An 18,353-nucleotide genomic window follows, 5' to 3' on the forward strand; every position below is an offset into this window, starting at 1 on the left:
CCTTTTGTCTTGAACCATTCTAACCAGTGAGATGTGCATGGTTCACAATCTTGTTCTCTGAGACTCTGGTCACAGTAATGACAGCTGCTATTTGTTTATCAGCTCTGCCAGGTATGGCATTTGACACTTGATTGTCAATCCTCCCAACAAGCATATAGGATAGAGGAATTATTGTCCTTTTTTTCTGATGAGGAAACTGAGGGGGTGGAGGGAAGGAAATGCCAAAGACAGAAGTGATTGTGATATGATAGGGTAGAGGGAGTTTGTACTGACTTCCTAAAATGAGAAGGGAAAAGAAGGTTCAGATGAAGATAAGATGAGGAAAACCAGCCTGTGTGTCATTGAATGACTATTTGGGTCGTGGTGCTCTTGGATGGCCACACCCTCCTTAACAGCTTCTGTTTTTAAACCCCGGTGAGCCTCAGTTCCTAATGAATAAAATGGTGGTAAGGATATCTGTGGTGCAGGAGTTTGTGAGGATTAAGTGTGAAATGTACGTAAAGCCCCAGGAGAATGTCTTACTTATCATATTTTCTCTCTTTAACTTTGGTTACTGTGGTTTTTCAATTTCAGGAGATGAAGTTTCAGTGCATTATGACCCCATGATTGCAAAGCTGGTTGTGTGGGCTGCAGATCGCCAGGCAGCCTTGACGAAACTGCAGTACAGCCTTCGACAGTACAGTGTGAGTGACCTGGGGCTGTGTCAGTGGCCCTGTTGTTCTCTGCATCTCTACAGCCAAGCTTGGTCAACTTTGTCCTTGTCAGTTTATTTCCTCCAATTACCCATATGTCACTAACAGAATAATTTCACATGGGAGAATTTCCCATGGGTCAGAATAGAGTTTGAGGATTTCTTAATTTCAGCTAGAAAAGAAAGATTGCAAGACTAAAACTATTAGCATCAGTGTTAACCTCAGTATGAAATTTCTATTCATCCTGTAGATGAGGCCACGACACGCGTGTGGCCTATAGTCTGGTGTTATTTTCTGTGAAGGAAGATAATTATGTTCAGTCTTATCCATTTAAAAGAGTTTGTTGCTTTTCTGTAGCCATTCATTTTCTTGGTGCAGTAAGTCCCGTACCACATTGATTTAGCTTCATAGAAGGACTTCTTATTAACCCATGATATTCAAATTATTATATATCGTGAATTTGATCAAACTTCCTTTTTCTGTGGCTCCACCCACACTGGCCTCTTTGCTACTCCTTAGACACCCCAGCATGGAGCCATGTGTTCCCGTTCTCCCTTCCAGAATATTCTTCCCCCACATGACTGCCTCCTCACCATCCTGAGCCCTGCTCACTGCGACCCTCAGAGTCCTCCAGGCCACCCCACAGAACCCTTTGCATTCTCTCTTCCTTTAGCCAGCCTTCTTTTTCTTCATATCACCTGCCATTATATTAGATATTTGTTTATAGATATTGCTGTCATGTGTCCCTTGAATGTGGAGGCAAGGACTGTGTTTTGTTCCTCACTGTGTTTTGTTCCTCACTGTGTCCACAGTATCCAGGTCAGGGCCTGGCACCTAAAAGGCACTCAGTAAATGGCTATAAAATAAATGAATGAATGGATGAATGAGTGAATGAATGAATGAACCCAAGGCTCAGATAGCAGTTTTGCCTGGGATCCTATTTATTGGGTGGATTTGGGTTAATTTTATACCTTTTTAAATTTTTATATCAGTGTGTCAAAGTTGGATTTTAGTGTTGGAAGGAAGCTCTTTTCGGGTCGTATAATCCTACCCATCCCCAGTGCAGCAATCTTACTCTGCGGTTTTCCTATTTCATGGGTGTGTTCTGAGCGGCAAGTCCTCGATATCTTGCAAGTATTAAGTTTCTTAGCGTTTACTTGCTCCCCTAATCTGAGTCAGTTAAACATCTCCACACTGCCTCCCCAGCGCCATTTCCTACATTGTCTTCATCACAGTAAATCACATAGTGTTGTGTGCAGATGTATAGTGATGGTGAAGTGGGTTTTTTCGTTTTATTTTGTTCTTTCTGAGGGTTATTCATAGTAGAAAATACTTAGTAGAAAGAGCAGATGCCATAGAAATGTTTTTCTGAATATGTTGTTTTCCCCACTCACTGGGGACATCGGCTTTTTTTTTCCCCTTAGATTGTTGGGCTGAACACCAACATTGACTTCCTCCTCAAACTGTCTGGCCACCCAGAGTTTGAAGCTGGGAACGTGCACACTGATTTCATCCCTCAGCACCGCAAAGAACTGTTGCCCCATCGGAAGACCACAGCCAAAGAATTTTTATGCCAGGCAGCTCTGGGGCTCATCCTCAAGGAGAAAGCTATGACTGATGTTTTCAAAATCCAGACACAAGGTATGGAATGCTTTTCTCTTTCTTCTGCTTATCAAGATTTTATGAATAATCATTGAACATGCTTTTTTTTTTTTTTTGGCTGTGCCACACGGCTTATGAGATCTCAGTTCCCAACCAGGGATTGAACCCAGGCCACAGTAGTGAACGCCCAGAATCCTAACCACTAGGCCACCAGGGAACTCCCGCTTTTCTTTCTTTATGCCACTCCTACCTCCCTTTTCTTCTGTCAGTGATTGACACGTTCCTCTGCTAAAGTGTTTTTTAGTGTGAAGTAGAGCTCCTCACATAACATGGATGCGCCCATCAACACCCTTTAACCCATTAAATATAACTTAACTTATCACCTAACAGCGTAATGTAAAGAAGGAATTATTTTCAAGCAAACACAAGTTCTCCCCGCATCCCATGCTGATATCCCTTCCAACTTTTTTTTTTTTTAATTTATTTTTCATTTCCTTCCAACTTCTTTTATTCACCACTCCTTGTGGCCTACTTTGTTGTATCCTCTGTACCTGCAGCAACTTCCTTGGTCCTGGAGACTAAAGACAGAGCGCCAGAGATGCTGATTCCCTTGGGTTACCCATGATTTATTGTTGAGTTAGTTCCTCCTCTACTTTTCTATTCTGTGATCAAATTTCTGACTAGCTAGACACCTAGGTACTTCATTGTATCATAGAATCTGGGCACGGGGGGGGTGCGGGGGGGGTCGCCTATGAGAGATTCATCCTGGCTGCCACATGCGTGCATCCCTGCTTCAGCATCCCTGCTGAGTTGTTGCCCAGCCTCCTAACACCTCAGGAAGCTGGAAACTCATAATGAAAATGCGTTAGTTAATTACAGTTTCAGTCAGTTCTCCGTTAAGAAGTTCTTCCCTCTAAATTGGCAAAATCTGAGCTCTCCCAAATTTGCTCCATAATGTTTCCTCAGGCTGTCTCTGATCTTTGGAGCAAACAGAAAAAAAAATTTGAATCCATTTATCCCTTCATTATTATTAGGATTATTATTATAGGATCCTGTTATTGGGATCTTTAATTTCTAGATTCATTCAAGAAGGTTACATTGAAAGCTTAAAATATAAAACTATATTTGGAGATTTGTGCTCTGTCCTCATTTGGTCCTTTTACATTAAATAAATGCATCTAACTATACCCCATCTGGTATTCCTAAGCCTGGACTTAGCATTTTTAGAATGGAGTGTCCTCTTACTCTCACTTTCCTTTTTAAAATTTATAACCAGCACAGTGAGGAGTTTCAGAATAAATTGCTTCAATTTAGCTACTCTGTAGCTCCTGGATATTGTCTAACAGAGGGTGAACACACAAATGTCTGGGGCGGACCAGTAACAGAGAAGAGTAGTAAAAGAGGCAAGGTAAAAGAAAAATAGCGAGTGGTGAGGATTTGGGTGACCTGGAATGCATTTGTCCTGTCAAAAAAGTGACCACTGTGCAGTTTATGTAACCAGAGGATGAGAATTGAGGCTGCAAATATTCTGATTTTCAAGAGAAACTGGGATATTTTTCATATAAAATTTCCTGAGCCGTAAATGAAAGTGTCTAATTTAAATTTAAAGCAATGAGAGGGCTTCCCTGGTCGTCCAGTGGTTAAGAATCTGCCTTCCAATTCGGGGATATGGGTTCGATCCCTGGTCAGGGGACTAAGATCCCACATGCCACGGGGCAACTAAGCCCACGCACTGCAACTACTGAGCCCACGCGCCACAACTAGAGAGCCCACATACTGCAACTACAGAACCTATGTACTCTGGAGCCCACGAGCCACAACTACTGAGCCCGCGCACTTTGGAGCCCACGTGCCACAGCTAGAGAGAAGCCCACGTGCCACAACGAAGGATCCCACGTGCCACCACTAAGACCCAAGGCAGGCAAAAATAAATAAATAAATATTTTAAAAAGAAGAAAATAGCTTTTAAAAAAGCTTTTTTTAAAATAAATTTAAAGCAATGAATAGAACAAAGAAAACACATTTGAGCTGCTGATATAGGACCTCTACATTTTCTTTTGTTAGTAAGCTTGATGTTCATTAATTTGTTGTTGAATTTTAAATTTTTTCTAGATCAATACTCTCCTTTTGTATCCAGCAGTGGAAGAAGACTGAATATCTGTTATACCAGAAGCATGACTCTTAGGGATGGTAAAAACAGTAAGTAATGTTTTATTAAAAGAGGAATGTGCTTTGTAGAAATATAGCATATTTACCTGAAAAAAAAGGATTCAGTCTGGCCACTATCAATTACATTTTTTAAGATCCCTAGCCTAAACATTGGAAGGAAGCATGCTAAAATAATAGAATTGATTGGCTCTGGGTGGTAGAGTTAATGACTTTTTTTTTTTACACTTTTTCTATATTTGGTAAATATTTTTAAAATATGTCATAAAACGTACATAGCAAAATGACAAATGAAATATGACAAAACATTAGTGAGATTACCGTTGGATGGTGGGATTTGAAGCAGTCTTTTTTCCGCCTCTTCTTTGTACTTTCTTTGCTTTGCAGTTTTTCTTCAGTGAGCATGTATGACTTTTAAAGAAGAAAAACAATAACCAAAACTACTCCAGGGAAGAAGGATTGCCCAATGCTCAGGCAGCGTTAATGAAGGGGAGTCACTGTTTTACCCACCTATTGGTGGTGAAACTTAGGCATGGGAGGTGCAGTAAAACTTACTCAAGGCTAGTAAGTGGCAGAGCCAAGATTGATATCCAGTCTTTTTGACCTTGGCCCCTGTGCTATTTTCACCACTTTTCCAGTGGAAAATTGAGTTTTGATTGCAAACTAATTTGAATAGGCTCAGGAGGGGGCCTGATTTATTGTAACTTAAGTCAGGAAGGGCTGACACCTAAACCAGAAGGTGGTTTATAAACTTATGGCTGGAACAGTGTACCAGAGGAACCAGAATCCTGTGATACCAGGTGGCTGTATCCCTCTTGCTGCAGGACAGTTTGCCTGGCAAGCCAGATGTACAGAGTCAGGGCTGGGAGGACTGGATGACCTTAAATGTGAGGTGTCAATGAACTGTGATAACTCCATTATCAGAATGTGCCTACCAGGTAGAACAGAATGCTCCTGCCAGCTCATCACAGCACCCTCTGCCCCAGACAGAGTGAGATTTTCTGTGCCTCAACGCTGTGTAGATATCCAGTCATTTACTAAAAGATTCTTTGTTCACAGAAGTTGATTGGGTTATAGCTCTTTAGGTATTTTTTCATTCTGAACCTAGATGGTCATTGCCCTAAGTGCCTTGAGTACATGGAAAGAAAGTTTGCAAACATCCCTTATAAAGTAGCATTCTGCAAATGGTCAACCTATCCATTTTATACCGGTGTATTTATTCATTTCGTCCTAAAAAACAGCCTCCAAAATCTGGGAATATCTTACTCTAGAATCCTCTATGCTGAACACAAGTATCAGCAGCAAAGTTTCAGTGACCTCTTCAACCTAAATTAAACAGAAAAATCACATGTGTGATTGTAATTCAGATGAGCCAACTGTGTTATTTGGCATGGATCTTCACTATGGCTCTGAGCAGTGTTTTGAATTATGCTGCATTTTTGGGGATTTTGCCTTTTTAATTTTTAAAGTAAATAAATATATAATTGAAAAGCCAATATGCATGCTGTTCACTACATCCTTTTGGTAGTATTTTTCAACAATAACCCAGGTCTGAATATAATAGCTTTCAGAATGTTATGGTGAGTCTCTAATATAATCAGTAGTGACCATGGTTGAATAAGAGAGTGCTCCAAAGAGGAAGTCTAAGAGCCCAGAAGCATTTGTGAATCTAAAGTAGAACCAACTCCTAATGATCTCAGTAAGAACGACCCAGCATTTTAAATATTCAGGGCTTGAAAAATAATCTTCCTTTGTTACTATGGCCATGTTTCACAGAACCCTGCCCTACCCTCAATAATAATGGCTAAGATTTATTGAGTGTTTGGTATATATCAGACACTTTGTTAAGCACGTTCCATGGATTATTTCATTTGCATTTTCAGAATAGGCCAATGAGATCAGTGTTATTATTAGTGTCAACTTTATAAATTGAGAACCATGTCTTAGAGAGATTAATAGTTTTCTTGAAGTCACACCAAAACTAATTGGTGGAGCCAGAATTTGAACCCATGCTCCAGGGTACCTGTGCTTACCTAACACTGCACCATGCTAAACTTATATACTTTATTAAGTATGTAAGAGGATATTAAACATATATTAAATTTATAAGAAGATGTTTAAGGTTCTCTTGTGGGGGTCAAGAGATACCTAGAGGAGGGAGGAACAAATTCAATTACCCTATAATATATAAAAGAATTTAGAGTTTTCCTGGCAATGTCTTTACTATGATTTTTTAATTTTTAAAAAATTTATTTTTTTTATTTTTGGCTGCATTGGGTCTTCGTTGCTGCGCACAGGCTTTCTCTAGTTGCGGCGAGCAGGGGCTACTCTTCGTTGTGGTGCGTGGGCTTCTCATTGCGGTGACTTCTCTTGTTGCAGAGCATGGGCTCTAGGTGTGCGGGCTTCAGTAGTTGCAGCATGTGGACTCAGTATTCGCGGCACTTGGGCCCTAGAGCGCAGAGGCTTCGGTAGTTGTGGTGCGTGGGCTCAGTAGTTGCAGCGTGCAGACTCTACGGTGCGTGGGCTCAGTAATTGTAGCTCCTGGGCTCTAGAGCGCAGGCTCAGTAGTTGTGGCGCACAGGCTTAGGTGCTCTGCGGCATGTGGGATCTTCCCGGACCAGCAATCAAACCCGTGTCTCCTGCATTGGCAGGCAGATTCTTAACCACTGAGCCACCAGGGAAGTCCTTTACTATGATTCATTCGGCATTCATGTCAGTTAAATACTTTTCATATCTTATAAATTGAAAGAAAACTGATCTGGCATAATTGGATGTATTTTCTTATAAGAAAGTTTAAAGATACTGGTAAGATATATGGGGAAAGTTTCATTCATTCATACATTCAGTACAAAGTTTTTGAAAAAACAGATATTCTGAGTAATGTAAAGAGGAGAAAAAAAGATGTAAGAAATTTACCATTTGGCAAAGGAGAAGTGTATATGTTGGCAAGACGGATGGTATAGTGGTTAATAATGCAAGCCCTGGAGTCAGACTGTATGGGTTGAATTCCGCTCCCCTCTTGTCTGTGACCCTTGGGCAAGTCACCCTCTCTAAGCATCTAGTGTCCTCGGCCGTAAATGGGGATGGTGATAGCAGTTACTTCCTTGGGTTGTTGAGTGTATTAAATGCGGCAGCACCTATAAAGCATTTAGCTCATTAGCATTTAGCTCATTGAATGACCTAGAGCAAGCAGTCAATAAACAGTAGCTATCATCATCATTATTATTAAATTATCCCCTTGCTACTATGAAAAGAACAAAATAGATACGTATGTCACATGTTAATTTTTAAAAGTTGGTTGCAGAACAATATTATAACAATATCCTATTTTTATAAAAGAAAAATATAAATTTGTGCGTTTGAAAAAATCTAAAAGGATTCACACATTAAATGTTTAGTAGTAATACATCTGGGCAGTAGAGGGGACTTATTAGTTTATGAACTTCAGTATTTAACTTTTGTGAATATTTTTATTTTTGCAATTTTTAAAAAATATTTTTTATTTTATTTATTTATTATTTTGGGCTGCATTGGGTCTTCATTGCTGTGCACGAGCTTTTCTCTACTTGTGGTGAGCGGGCTTCTCATTGCAGTGACTTGTTGCGGAGCACGGGCTCCAGGCACATGGGCTTCAGTAGTTGTGGCACACAGGCTTAGTTGCTCCGCGGCATGTGGGATCTTCCTGGACCAGGGCTCGAACCGGTGTCCCCTCCATTGGCAGGCGGATTCTTAACCACTGTGCCACCAGGGAAGTCCTATTTTTGCAATTTTTAAAAACAACTGATAAAGAGAAAAATCACTGTCATATAAAACTGGATGAGGGGAGAATCATAATGGTGTTTTATATGCCGAAGTCTTAATGTTCAGAGGAGAGAGAATTCATTCCACCTAGACAGACTCCTCCCAAGGACAGTGAGTGAGCGTGATGTGTCAGTTGGTGTGGCTGAGGACCAGCAAAGTGTGAAGGAGGAGCATGAGCAAAGAGGCACAATTGTGGGCAAGGCTAGAGGCATATATGGAGAATATTAATTGGCCCATTTTTTCCATTTGTTTGGAACACAGGGCTATGTAGAAGAATAGTGGGAAACAAGACTGGGAGTTTGGTGCCTTCCATACCAGACCAAGTATTTTGAATGTGGTGGGGACATGCTAGGCAGCATCAGCTGGAACGGTTGAGACAGGAAGCAGGAAGTTTTGGAAGGACCTCTTTGGAGGCAGCCAGGCCAGAAGATGTGGGACTGAATCAGAGTAGAGCGATGGGAATGGACAGGAGGAAGTGTAGAGGACAGGTCCTCCAGGGGAAGAATTTGGCAGCTTTGTGGTGACTCTTGGAGGTGGAAAGCAAAGGAGAAGGAGAAGGCAAGAATGATAGGTTATAAACCTGGATGACGAGAAAAATGGTGTCAGTCATGGAGCTCACAGGTCAGGAGGGAAGGCAGGCGGAGTGGGGAGATGATTTGTTGGCTCCACCATGTTTATTTTAAATTGCCAATGGAGGATCCTGCTAGGAGTGACTAACTAGAGTTCTGGAGAAGGAAGGTCAAGGCTGGAAACAGATTTGAGCTGGCAGCATCAAGATGCTGATTGATGTGTCAGGAGTAGATGAAATGACTTTGGTCTGCATTCTCTACCCCACGAAATTTCCATCTCCTAGGATAGTCTTTAACTTATTCTGTAGTCACATAATGATATAACTATATTGTATATTATATTTGTATAGTCTGCACTTTCACATTTATTTATTTTTAAAAAATTTTTATTTTTTTGCGGTACGCGGCCTCTCACTGCTGTGGCATCTCCCGTTGCGGAGCACAGGCTCCGGACGCGCAGGCTCAGCGGCCATGGCTCACGGGCCTAGCCGCTCCTCGGCATGCGGGATCCTCCCGGACTGGGGCACGAACCCGTGTCCCCTGCATCGGCAGGCGGACTCCCAACCACTGCGCCACCAGGGAAGCCCTCACATTTATTTAATCATTTACATTCTCATACCCAGTTGATGGGTCAGAATGGATCAGAAAAGCAAGATTTTAAATGACTTGGTCAAGATCACAGAGGTGATCTTGCCACAGATGGCAAATTTGGGTCTTAAGCCAGAACTTCTCTTTCCCAATTACTTACATTTTCTACTATGACACTACAGCCTTTCTTGTTGACGGGAAAGTATCTGAAATATCCTATAAACTTAAAAGAGCTAAAACTCCAGTTTTAAAAAAGAAAAGTTTGAAATGCACCTTTATTGAAACCTGTCTGATTTTTAAATTTTTTTAATCTTTATTGTCAGAGAGTTAAAAGATGTTGATATCCCTAACAACTAGTTATCCTTAGGTTGAAAGTGATGTTTTCAGAATCTCAGTTACTGAATAAATGAATGTCTTCTAATTTTTCTTCAATTTCCCCCCTTTCTCCATAAAGATGTAACCATAGCTGTAACATATAACCGTGATGGGTCACATAGCATGCAGGTAAGCCTTTTTGGTTTTGTTCTACAGCTCAGAGCTGAATCTGATCTCTGTCATACTAAGTAGAGTATTTTTTAACTCTCTACTTTCTCTTAAGCCATTGATTATTATGACTATAATTAGGAGAATGTCATGAGCTTTTATTTCAGACCAATTTGGAGAAATTACCCCCTATACAGTTTCTGATTATTTATTCAGTTTGTCTGTGGGGTTCCTTAAGAATAAAAGATTGGTAAAAAATAATAATAATAATAATAATAGTTTTGAATCAGACACGTAATAAGCCCCTAAATTATGTGAATGTATTTATATCTAAAGTAGTAGTTCTCAAATTTTTTGGTCTCAAGACCTCTGTACACTCTTAAAAGTTATTGAGACTCCCCTAAGAGCTTTTGTTTGTATCAGTTACATCTATTAATATTTACCATTTAGAAAATTACACTGAGAAAAAAATTATTATTCTTTTAATGTATGTTTTAAAAATATACATAATATATAATTTACCATTTTAACCATTTTTAAGTGTACAATTTAGTGGCATTAAATACATTTACATTGTTGTGCAACCACCATCCATCTGCAGAACTTTTCTCCTCTTCCAAAACTGAAACTCTGTACCCATTAAACAGTAAGAGCCCACTCCCACTTCTCCACCCACCCCTCCTCCAGCAATCACCATTCCACTTTCTGTCTCTGTGGATTTAGCTACTCTAGGTACCTCATATAAGTGGAATCATTCAGCGTTCCTCCTTTTGTAATTGGCTTATTTCACTTAGCATAATGTCTTTGAGGTCCTTCTGTTGTTGTAGCATATGTCCAAATTCCCTTCCTTTTTAAGGCTGAAAAGGTCCTTCTGTTGTTGTAGCATATGTCCAAATTCCCTTCCTTTTTAAGGCTGAAAAGGTCCTTCTGTTGTTGTAGCATATGTCCAAATTCCCTTCCTGTTTTAAGGCTGAATAATATTCCATTGTATGTATATGCCACACTTTATTTATCATCTTTCAATGGACACTTGGGTTGCTTTCACCTTTTGCCTATCGTGATTAATGCTGCTATGAACATCGGTATACAAATATCTCTTTGAGACCCTGATTTCAGTTCTTTTAGGCATATACCCAAAGAAGTAGAATTGCTGGGTCGTATGGTAATTTTCTTTTTAATTTTGGGGGGAACTACCATACTTTTTTCCATAGTGTCTGTACCATTTTACATTCCCACCAACAGTGCACAAAGGATCCAATTTCTCCACATCCTTCCTTGCCAACAGTTATATTCTGGTGGGTTTTTTTGTTTTGTTGTTTTTCTTTTTTTTAAGAAACCATCCTCAGGTGTGGAAGTGGTATCTGAGTGTGGTTTTGATTATTCATTTCCATAATGACTAATGATGTTAAGCATCTTTTCATATGCTGATTGGCTATTTGTTTATCTTCTTTAAAGAAATGTCTATTCAAATTATTTGCCTTATTTTAAAAACCGGGTTGGGTTTTTTGTTGAGTTGCAGGATAAACGGAGAAAAGTTTATTACAAGCACACATTCCATTAGCCAACAGAGCAATAACATTATCACGTGTCCTGCAATCTCTAGAAAATTCCACTGTATACTTGAGAAAATGAGGGTAAAAAAAGACAAATAACATTATGTTATTATGAAATTGTTTGACTTTGTGGAACTCCTAAAGGGGTTTTGGGGACCCCAAGGGATCCACAGGTCATACTTTCAGAATCTGTAGTCAAAATTTTTATGATAGACCTCAATTTTTAAAAGTCCATTATACGGGCAAAATGAAATGCTAAAAGGGTTAAAAAACAATATGAGAACTCAACCAAATTCCTATAGTGAGTATATATTCAGAGAATAGAATAAATCATTTTTAGTACGAGCTAAGAGATTTCAAATCCTGCAAAATGAATTTAGCAATGATGTGCTTTAGGTTACCCAACGCTTTGAGACACATTGGTTTTCTTTCTCTGAGATTCAGACAAATGATGGGAAATCTACTTACTTTAGTATGTGAGAGTTGCAATTCATATTGGTACCTCTGGTTTAGGAACCACTTCTTATCCCTTGGTAAATGGTAAATTAAATTGCAGATTTGTTCTAATCTGCTCATGGAACTACATTCATGAACTTAGAATGTGCTTCTGTAGATCTTTAAACAAAACTGTTTCCAATCTAACCTTTATGTCCTGAGAATTCCACAAACATTCAAATGGCTGTTTTAGTAGGTTACAAAGCAGAGAAAAATGTCATATTTTTTAACTTAGGATAGATGAGAACCATGTATAAATACTGCAGTGTGACCTATTTCACTTTAGCCTACATAATATATTTGAAAAGAATAGCCACAGGACTCTGACACTAACATGGGAATTGAAATGAAAAATAAAGAAAGAAGATTTAAATGAATTTTCTGTGTGTAAGGGAAATCTTTTTCTTGAGTGTGTATATGAGAAAACATCCTTTTAAACAGAAAGGTTTCATGTCCTTTTGTCAGCTTCCTTGGAAGGTTAAGTGTGAAATCTGTTCTTCGGTACCCTCTCTCTCAGAGTAAGAAAATTGTGGTCAATCTCCAGCTAATTTATCTTCTTAAATCATAACTGAAACCCATGAATTGGATCTACATGTTGGTAAAATCTATCTAATTATGGGGTTCTGGCTTTTTTCGTTACTAGCTTTGGCACAGTAAAACTAAATTTGAATTTGGGTACTCAGAAATGAGTACTAACATGTAATATACTCAACTGAATTTTAATAATTTTGCTTACTTTGATCTGTATTTCTATTTCACTTTTTTATTGCTATTCTTAAATGAACCTTTTTCTGTAGCAGTATGGTGCTATAGATATGTTCTATAACTTTTGTTTTCCTTTTAATTATCTTACTGCTGTTTCTTTCTAGAGTATTTTGTATGAATCTTAGGAGGAAATTTCCTACATGACTTTTAAAACAAACATTTTACCTATTACCTTTTGAAACTTACTAGTAAAGAATTGATTTTGATTTTGATTTTAATTCTGTAGGGTTGTTCATTTATTTTATTTTAAGGATCTTATTTTTCTGTTTTTTCAGATTGAAGATAAAACTTTCCATGTCCTTGGTGATCTTTGCAGTGAGGGAGACTGCACTTACCTGAAATCTTCTGTTAATGGAGTTGCTAGTAAAACTAAGCTGGTTATCCTGAAAAACACTATTTACCTATTTTCCATGGTAGTGTCTTTTCTTTATAATAACACTGTTGTGGGGGCTTCCCTGGTGGCGCAGTGGTTGAGAGTCCGCCTGCCAATGCAGGGGACACGGGTTCATGCCCCAGTCCGGGAGGATCCCACATGCCGCGGAGCAGGTGGGCCCGTGAGCCACGGCCGCTGAGCCTGTGCGTCCGGAGCCTGTGCTCCGCAACGGGAGAGGCCACAACAGTGAGAGGCCCGCGTACTGCAAAAAAAAAAAATAATAATAATAATATAATAACACTGTTGTGGAGATTGGGAGAAATTGCTTGACCAGAGGTATTCCACTGAGATAGTAGAAAGATCCTGCTTCCTTCTCTCACTGCTATGACCTTTTCTCTGTCTCCCTTTCACTCTGTTTCTTTGTCACATTTCCACCTTCTCTATTTCTCCATTCATCCCTTTTGTTCTCACAGATTCTCACTGACAGACACATATCCATTTCTTCCTTTAATTCTCAAACACCCTTACCCCCTTCTTGTCAGAGCGAATCTCCCTGCTCAGGGGGCAGTGTTCTCTCAGGGATTTGAGGCCTTAAAACTTCCCCCAATCACCATCCTCCTAGCACTGGGAATCCTGGGGACTTGACCATTGCGGGAGGAGTCTGTGGACCAGATACTCCTTATGGGGGAGGTGGGTGGGGTTAGTGGTGGTCTCGTGGCAGTCAAAGGATGGTTGGGGTAGGCTTGGCATGGATTTGGTTAGGAGCTTGTTAGGAGACCTTGGTGTTCTGCATGGGCGAAGAAAGGGAATGGATTATCAGGTATACTGTGACCTCTTCAGAGTCTTCTCACATTTGGGAACCATCTTCCAGACCACAGTCCTTTGTGAGGAGATGCCTTTAGTATTCCAGTAATTAAACTACATATTTGGAGTCAAGGTTGATCTCATTTTACCAGGCATTTCTTGCCATAGTCAATGTGCTAGAACAATATGATGGCAGAGGCCGTAGAGTGGAGTGGTGAAGAGCATGAGTTCTGGAGTATGAAGCTACTTGGGTTCAAATCCTGGCCCTACCAGCATCTGTTTGACCTTGAGCAAGTTAAACTCTCTAGGCTTCAGTTCTCCCATCTATGAACAGAAATAAATAAATAACAGTACCCAACTCATAAGGTTGCTGGGACCACCAATGACATTATATATTCATATAGTTGTTAAGAAGAGTTCCTGGCTTAGACTAAGCACCTTATAGTGGGGTTGCTACTAAAAATGGCTTCCAGACAGTGGCTGTCTTTTACCAACAGTTATATCCTTTAATTCTTTTAATCCCCTGTGAGGCATGTATGCCATTACTTCTTTACAGTGGGAAACCAAGACTGAGGGGTTTAGTAATTTGCTCAAGGTACAAAGCTAAATTAGAACACTGGTATTAAAGATGACTGATATTCAACAAATAGTTTGAAAATAATCATCACCTCAGGTCTATTAGTAAAACTATAGTGATCTTAATTTCATTTCTGATTTATGTTATAAATATATACCCCATAAATATCATTTCTATTTATAGGATGGAAGTATTCAGATTGGCATTCCAGTCCCCAGATACTTGTCTTCAGTGAGCTCAGAAGGAACCCAAGGAGGTGCCATAGCTCCTATGACTGGAACTGTTGAAAAGGTAATGATGTGAACGTATGTAGAATGATGTACAATAAGTCCTAATAAATGTCTTTGTTGAACTTTGTTGTATATATTCTTTTTCCCCCTCTCTAAATCTTGCTCATAGGAAAGCATCCATTTCAAGAAAACAAGAGGATCTATTATAGATTCAAGTTCTATATTACAGTGAAAATACCATTTACCTAATTTTTTTTTTTTTTTTATGGCCGTGTCGGGTCTTCGTTGCTGCGCGCAGGCTTTCTCTAGTTGCAGCGAGCAGGGGCTACTCTTTGTTGCGGTGCACAGGCTTCTCATTGCAGTGGCTTCTCGTACAGAGCACGGGCTCTAGGCACGCGGGCTTCAGTAGTTGCAGCACACGGGCTCAGTAGTTGCGGCTTGCGGGCCCTAGAGCACGCGGGCTTCACTAGATGATGCGCGCGGGCTTGGTAGTTGTGACTCCCGGGCTCTAGAGCGCAGGCTCAGTAGTTGTGGCACACAGGCTTAGTTGCTCCGCGGGCATGTGGGATCTTCCCGGACCAGGGATCAAACCGTGTCCCCTGCATTGGCAGGTGGATTCTTAACCACTGTGCCACCAGGGAAGTCCCCATTTGCCTAATTTATGATAAAGACTCTTCTTTGAAGTGGGAATTTCCATCAAAGTACAAATAATCAAGGTTGTCTTTATATGATTAAAATGACACATTCACCAAGCATTATCCAAAATTTGAAAGGTGTTGGTGAAGAACAATGTGGTTTGGTGTTGAATGCCGCATATATTCAGAGTTGAGATCTTCCAATGGTGGTAGATCAGTAGTCTCCTTTTATATACTTACCTATAGTAGAGTCCCCTTAAATGTATTTAAGTCATAAAAATTCAAATGTATGTTCCTGGTACCCATAAATAAAAGAAGAAAACAACTATTTAAATAGTGTGAGTGATTTCACCCACCATTCCTGTCTGGAAATATTTGCCCCAGAAGGGCAACAGACTTGAGGGACTTGGACCTGCCTTTTGCTCATTCAGTCTCAGTTCCCACAGGCCTCTTGTAATATGGGCATCCCTACTCAGGGTATACTTTTAAACATGCATTTTTTTCCCCCATAACTGACCTAAACCCAGATCATTGATTTCACTGAATGCTACTAAAGTTATCACCCAGCATTGGGTGATTGTGGGGCTCTCAGACATGTTTCTCATTTTTCACAGTTTTGACTGTACACATTGACTTCAGAACCTAACTCTACTGTGTGATGTTTCTGAAAACTACTTGATAACCATGTTAACCAAGAAGACAGTAAAACCATATGGGATATATGAGTTCATTTATACTTGAAAAAAGGAAAATAGAGATATTTTTCTGTGTTGCCAGTAAGTTTAATTCTTTCACATGAAGATTGTCTATGCATTTACTACACAAGGCCCTAAAGACTTGAAACACTATCCTAAACAACCTAAAAACTAGAAAACCAGGCAAGACCCTCCACCCTGCCTGTCGTGAAAACATTTAAGTGTAGTACAGGCATACAGCAGAGAGATTGCAGGTTTGGTTCCAGACCACCACAGTACAGCAAGTCACATGAATTTCTTGGTTTCCCAGTGCATATAAAAGTTATGTTTATTCTACACTGTAGCCTGTTAAGTGTGCAATAGCAGTATGTCTTTAAAAAAAATGTACATACCTTGATTAAAAAATACTTAGATATATGTATAACCGAATCACTTTGCTGTACGCCTGAAACTAACACAACATTGTAATCAACTATACTCCAATATAAAATAAAAATTTTTTAAAAACCTGTATTGCTAAAACATGCTAACCATCATCAGAACCCTCAGAGAGTCATAATCTTTTTACTCGTAGAGGGTTTGAAATTTTGCAAGAATTACCAAAATGTGACACAGAGGCACAAAGTGAGCAAATGCTGTGGGGAAAATGGCGCCCATAGACTTTCTTGATGAAGAGTTGCCACAAACCTTCAATTTCTTAAAAAGAAAAAAAAAGAGCAATATCTGTGAGGCACAATAAATGTGAAGAGCAGTAAAATGAGGTGTACCTGTAGTCAGCCCTTCCCCGTTGGTGATATGTCTTGTCTGTGTATTCATGAAAACACAAAAGGATCTTGAAATACATTAAGTGTGTTCATCTGATTCAAGGAAAACTCAGTGGGTTAGGGGGCAGGGATGGGTAGCTAAGGAGCGCCCCCCACTGACAACAGTGCCCGCAATGCCAGACTGACCTATGGGTCTCTGATTTGTGCCAGTATGTTTGTCTTTGGCAGACAAGACAACCACATAGACAAATACTTCTGCTGTGTACATTTATATACCAACTCTGTGGACCACAAAGGACCTCTGTTTTTAAATATTAACCTGTCACTCTGACTCTCTAGGTGTTTGTGAAAGCTGGAGACAAAGTAAAAGCTGGAGATTCTTTGATGGTTATGATCGCCATGAAGATGGAGGTAAGTGAAATCACGGGTTCACTTGCCAAATAAACTATGGGAGCTATCAGTCCCAATCATTCTTTTGTCTTATTTTGTAAATTAAGACCATTTTAAATATTAAGAACCATGGATTGATGAAGCATTAACTGCAGGAAACAAAACCAAACCATCCTTCTCTTACATTTTCATTTTAATTTTGTGAGATTGTGCCTGTCATTTGTGATTCTGAAATTATCAATAGCTTAGAGTCAGGCAGTAACCCAACAGAATATTAGCTACTGGTATTTTCTAAGGCCATACCTAGGATGCCAAATATCAGTATCAAAGTGAAAACCTCAGTCAAGTTAAATTAGCTGTTTAGGTTTTTAGATGGTTAGAAATTGTAGGCCATTGGTTCTGAGCCCTGGTCACAAATTGCACTGGGGAAGCTTTTTGCAAAAGTACCTCCCAGACCAGTTGAACTGGGATTTCCTGTAGGGGAGCCCAAGGATCAGTAGTTTTTAAAAGCTTCCCAGGTGAGAGTCTACTGTGAAGCTTGAGCTGAGAATTACTAGCTAATTCAGAGCTTCCCAATTATTGACCAGGTGCATCAAGGTAGTGATTCTTCTCAATCCCCAAGCGCACCATAAAACTGTTATTATTTTCTCTGTGTGCTGTGATATGAGAAAGGTCGGGAAGCACTGATACATGACAAAACATCAAAATAATTGGCTTCATTTTTCACTTTTCGTGTTTCTTGACTTGGTGTGTGCTCAACCCTCATTAGCATCACAGCCATTGTTTGTCATGCCTTTTGTCTTTGCAGCATACCATAAAGGCTCCAAAGGACGGCACTATCAAGAAAGTGTTCTACAAAGAAGGTTCTCAGGCCAACAGACACGCTCCTTTAGTCGAGTTTGAGGAGGAAGAATCTGACAAAAGGGAAGCAGAATAAACTCCATTAAATAAGCGGCCAATTAAGCAGCCTCTTAAGTGTAGTATCTCTACACCAAAATGGGAAAGTGCCTTCCTGCTTTTCTCGGGGTCTGATGACCAGCACTTTTACTAAATGATTGTATGATTGTGCTTAAAACCGTTTCGTATTTAAGAATCATGTACTTGGGTCACAAATACAATAAATTATCTCAGAATATTTCATACTAATAAAATTATACTTTTTTATTGGGAG

General features: G+C 39.7%; 1 protein-coding gene across 5 annotated transcripts in view; it reads left to right on the forward strand.

Annotated features, from left to right (window-relative positions):
• The window catches only part of MCCC1 (methylcrotonoyl-CoA carboxylase 1), a 63,356-nt gene extending 45,003 nt beyond the window's left edge, over nucleotides 1–18,353 (forward strand). For all 5 annotated transcript variants that reach the window (XM_029214763.1, XM_029214765.1, XM_029214764.1 and 2 more), the window contains 8 exons: nucleotides 574–683; nucleotides 2,117–2,333; nucleotides 4,407–4,493; nucleotides 9,873–9,922; nucleotides 12,990–13,127; nucleotides 14,652–14,759; nucleotides 17,132–17,203; nucleotides 17,991–18,353. In XM_029214763.1, coding sequence (XP_029070596.1) covers nucleotides 574–683; nucleotides 2,117–2,333; nucleotides 4,407–4,493; nucleotides 9,873–9,922; nucleotides 12,990–13,127; nucleotides 14,652–14,759; nucleotides 17,132–17,203; nucleotides 17,991–18,119 — 911 coding nt within the window. In that variant the 3' untranslated portion in view covers nucleotides 18,120–18,353. The remainder of the gene's footprint in view (nucleotides 1–573; nucleotides 684–2,116; nucleotides 2,334–4,406; nucleotides 4,494–9,872; nucleotides 9,923–12,989; nucleotides 13,128–14,651; nucleotides 14,760–17,131; nucleotides 17,204–17,990) is intronic.

This window comes from Monodon monoceros, unplaced genomic scaffold (assembly GCF_005190385.1).
Source record: "Monodon monoceros isolate NGI ecotype Baffin Bay Population unplaced genomic scaffold, NGI_Narwhal_1 Super_Scaffold_11, whole genome shotgun sequence".
Taxonomy (NCBI): Eukaryota; Metazoa; Chordata; class Mammalia; order Artiodactyla; family Monodontidae; genus Monodon; species Monodon monoceros.